The following is a 3,357-nucleotide window of genomic DNA, read 5'->3' as shown; positions in this document are numbered from 1 at the left end:
ATTGCTAATTTAAGTAATAAATAAAGAGATTAACAATTACCTATTATGGTAGGGTCAAAAGAACCTGTATCTCCAGAAACCGAAAATGAATTCATACTTGTTTGAGACCACTCAATAGAACAATATCCTTGTGCCATTCTAATACATATACCGTAATTTGTATTTGCAATTTGTCGTGTACCAATTTCTGGTGCTACAACATTTATAAATGTGTTAGAAAAAATGATTTACTAATATATTAGATAAATGTAATTTTTTAAGTTTTTATATTTCAGATAAACATGATAAATATTTTTATAACTCTGTATACTTTTAATGATAATTAACATTTAAAAAAAATTAGTAAAAACATTTTTTTATATTGAAATTTAGTATAAAGTATAATTTAAATTTGGTCCCTTTACAGGATATCCCACCAAAACCAAATCACCTAATGTGTCGTTTAATTGTGACAATACTAAAAGTATTTCGTACGTAATTTGAATGATCTTTAAGAATGAACACGGTGTAATGAATATTTTCCTTTCTAGATTACTTATTTTGTAGTTTTCAAAGTCACAAATACTTTTTAATATCGCATTACAAATATTTAGTTGTCTTAATAACAAATGTTAAAAATAATGTTCCTTAATGGTGGTATAATGTTTAAAATGACAGATTATAATGTTCTTTCCATTATTTTAGAATTAATTGAAGATATAGTATGTCATTCGTCATAGCTATCGTTAATCATAGTACCTCTTGGATTCTGTGTTGTACCATAATTAAAACTTGTTACAATATTGGAAATGCTATTATAGTACTGTAAACATCCATTTGGTGCTGTAAAAAAAAATGTACTATCAAACTTAACGAAATTGAAACACAATTTAATATTAAATGTCATTAATTAGTTTTATATAAGGGCAACAGAGGAAGATATTTATATTTTCTTAGCAATAACGCTGAAATAAATAAATAAATACATAAGCTGATTAACTAACTATAAGGCATGTTTTGTCTAAAAAATAAATAGTAAAGTGTAACATTATAATGTATATACCTTTATATGTAGCATCACAGGGTAATTGTTGAATTCTTATATTCCAACGACGATCTGTAGTATATTGAGAATTAGTATCTACTGATATCGTAATGGGTGTATCACCATTAAAATTTATATATACTGAAAAATTTAAGTTAATAAAAAGGTTTAATACATTAAATTTCATAAAATAAGCAAATGTATTCATATGAAGATGTTTCAAGATATGTGAGTGTAACTTTAGGACTGACTTGGGACATAAAAATAATAAAAAAGCGTTCGTATAAATATTTACGTCATTCATCCTAACATTCGCCTTGTTTTTGTGTTATAAAGTTTTGTATCTAATTAATTCTTCTTACAAACTTAGAACATCCGATTTTGCGCATCTTGTTACTATCAATACATTTTATACTCCATACCTCTTATAGTGAATATTATGTCAGCAGTCTAAAAAATAAGTATAAATGAATCATTCGAAGATGACTTTCTCAAAATTGTGCATCACATATAGTTTATAAGTGAATTGGTTGTAGCAAATCTATCATCTGTCCATCTTGCTCAACACATTTAAATCTACCGGATTTTTATCTATACCTAAATGTACAGAGTGTCTCAGTAAAATAGGATCACCTAAATATCTGTCTTATTTACTATTGTATGAAAAAACTTATAATATATAATAATACTATAAAGTACAGTATAAGGGCAGTTTATAATCAGAACTATTGAAAAATAAAATAATTCATGAACAATACCAAAAAGGATAAATGTTTATATAAACTGTTTTCATTATTTTTATGCCTCCTTTTTATCCTAGCAGATATATCCACATGCTTGAAATCACCCTATATATTTGAAATATAATAATTTTCATAAAATTTAAATGGTATATATTTAAATAAGTACTTATTTATATTTAACTACACAAATCACTGTTTTTATTTATTTATTACCATGTTGGTTTGCATTTTCTCCACAAATTCGAGGTACTGAAGTTCCAGATCCAGAAACTAGTAAAACGTCATAGTCACAAATTCCACTGGCATTTGGTGAAGCAAGACTGAATTCCAAAAAATCTAAGCGTAACTAGAATAAATTTTGTGTAATGACATAACTTGAAAACATTTCTTATGAAAGTAGTAATATAAACTTGAACTTATGAACATATTTTATTATTTTACCTGACATATATTTGAATTACAGCGTTGCACCGTTATTGTGCATCGTCCTTGTCCTTCATAAGTAGTCGGATATTCTGGGTTTGTAAAATATGTATTATTTACATTTGTTGTAGAACCACATGTCTTTTGAACTGTAAACATTAAATTTATAAAAGCTTTAAATAAGTTTATTATATTAACATTTATTGTAATAAATTTACATTTGAAGTTTAAAAAAAGAAATAAAATATTTGTAGAAAATAGAGAAATGTAAATAACTGCTTTGAATTTCACAATTACTTACAAACACAACAAATGCCATGTCCATTTGCACAACTACCAGATGGTGTTCCACCATAATCACGACATTCTCTTCTAGTAAAACATGTACCATTTAAATTGTTGCTAGCCAGGCATTGTGTATTTGCAAAACGGATAACACTGAATAGCGGAAAAACTGTTTAAAAATTCAATTTAGTAATTTACATCATTTTTCAACAATACACATGTCTACTTTATATTATATAAAAATAAGTATTGAAATTGTTCTTAAGCACTTCGTGTATAATAATCTCATTAAATGAATTACCTAGTTTTTACTATTTTTTTCAGTCTTCACTCGAATCATTCTTAAATATAAAGAAAATACTTTCATTTATTCCTCTCTACTTACATCTCCCACGAGTCATTGAATTTTGAATTTCCATAACATTATCGTTATCCAATTGACAGCTAACGAAATTTCCAAGAAGGAAAATTGTCAAGTAAACTGTCCGCAACATCCTTCAAAATGCAACTGTTCAAAACACATTCAATTCTTCCGAAGATTTCGTTTAACGGTACTCAAGAAATCAGAACAATTAGCATGTAGATAACAACCAATTTACTGTTTACTCACATTTACATAACTGGATTGTCAATGCATTCATTATATAATAAATTTGGCAAAAAGTATATTTGTAAATAACATTATAGATTATTTAGATACAATAAATGCGTAATATTTTGTATTATAATTAGTTAAATAATAAGACCATTTAAGTTAATATTAAATTCAAAGAGATTCTATTAAGTGCAATCAGTTACAGATCATATGTTCAAAACTGCAAAACAAGCTCCTTTCATTTAAAAATAAAATAAAAATAGAATATATAAACTCACATGAATAAT

At 26.0% G+C, this 3,357-nt stretch overlaps 2 protein-coding genes across 2 annotated transcripts in view; both read right to left on the bottom strand.

The window, feature by feature from the left end:
* Positions 1-2,969, bottom strand: part of LOC108576862 — a 3,714-nt gene extending 745 nt beyond the window's left edge. Inside the window, exons 1-7 of the mRNA XM_017939924.1 lie at positions 2,861-2,969; positions 2,492-2,644; positions 2,209-2,339; positions 1,981-2,113; positions 1,043-1,165; positions 739-822; positions 41-193 (exon numbers count right to left, since the gene is read on the bottom strand). Of these exons, the coding sequence (XP_017795413.1) occupies positions 41-193; positions 739-822; positions 1,043-1,165; positions 1,981-2,113; positions 2,209-2,339; positions 2,492-2,644; positions 2,861-2,969 (886 nt within the window). The remainder of the gene's footprint in view (positions 1-40; positions 194-738; positions 823-1,042; positions 1,166-1,980; positions 2,114-2,208; positions 2,340-2,491; positions 2,645-2,860) is intronic.
* A 307-nt stretch (positions 2,970-3,276) lies between these two features.
* LOC108576861 (intraflagellar transport protein 122 homolog) overlaps positions 3,277-3,357 on the bottom strand; it is a 6,550-nt gene continuing 6,469 nt past the window's right edge. Inside the window, 1 exon segment of the mRNA XM_017939923.1 lies at positions 3,277-3,290. Coding sequence (XP_017795412.1) covers positions 3,277-3,290 — 14 coding nt within the window.

The sequence above is a fragment of the Habropoda laboriosa genome, unplaced genomic scaffold (assembly GCF_001263275.1).
Source record: "Habropoda laboriosa isolate 0110345459 unplaced genomic scaffold, ASM126327v1 scaffold561, whole genome shotgun sequence".
Lineage (NCBI taxonomy): Eukaryota > Metazoa > Arthropoda > Insecta > Hymenoptera > Apidae > Habropoda > Habropoda laboriosa.
The sequence above is the reverse complement of the archived record's forward strand: the minus strand, read 5'-3'. Positions and strand labels throughout refer to the sequence as shown.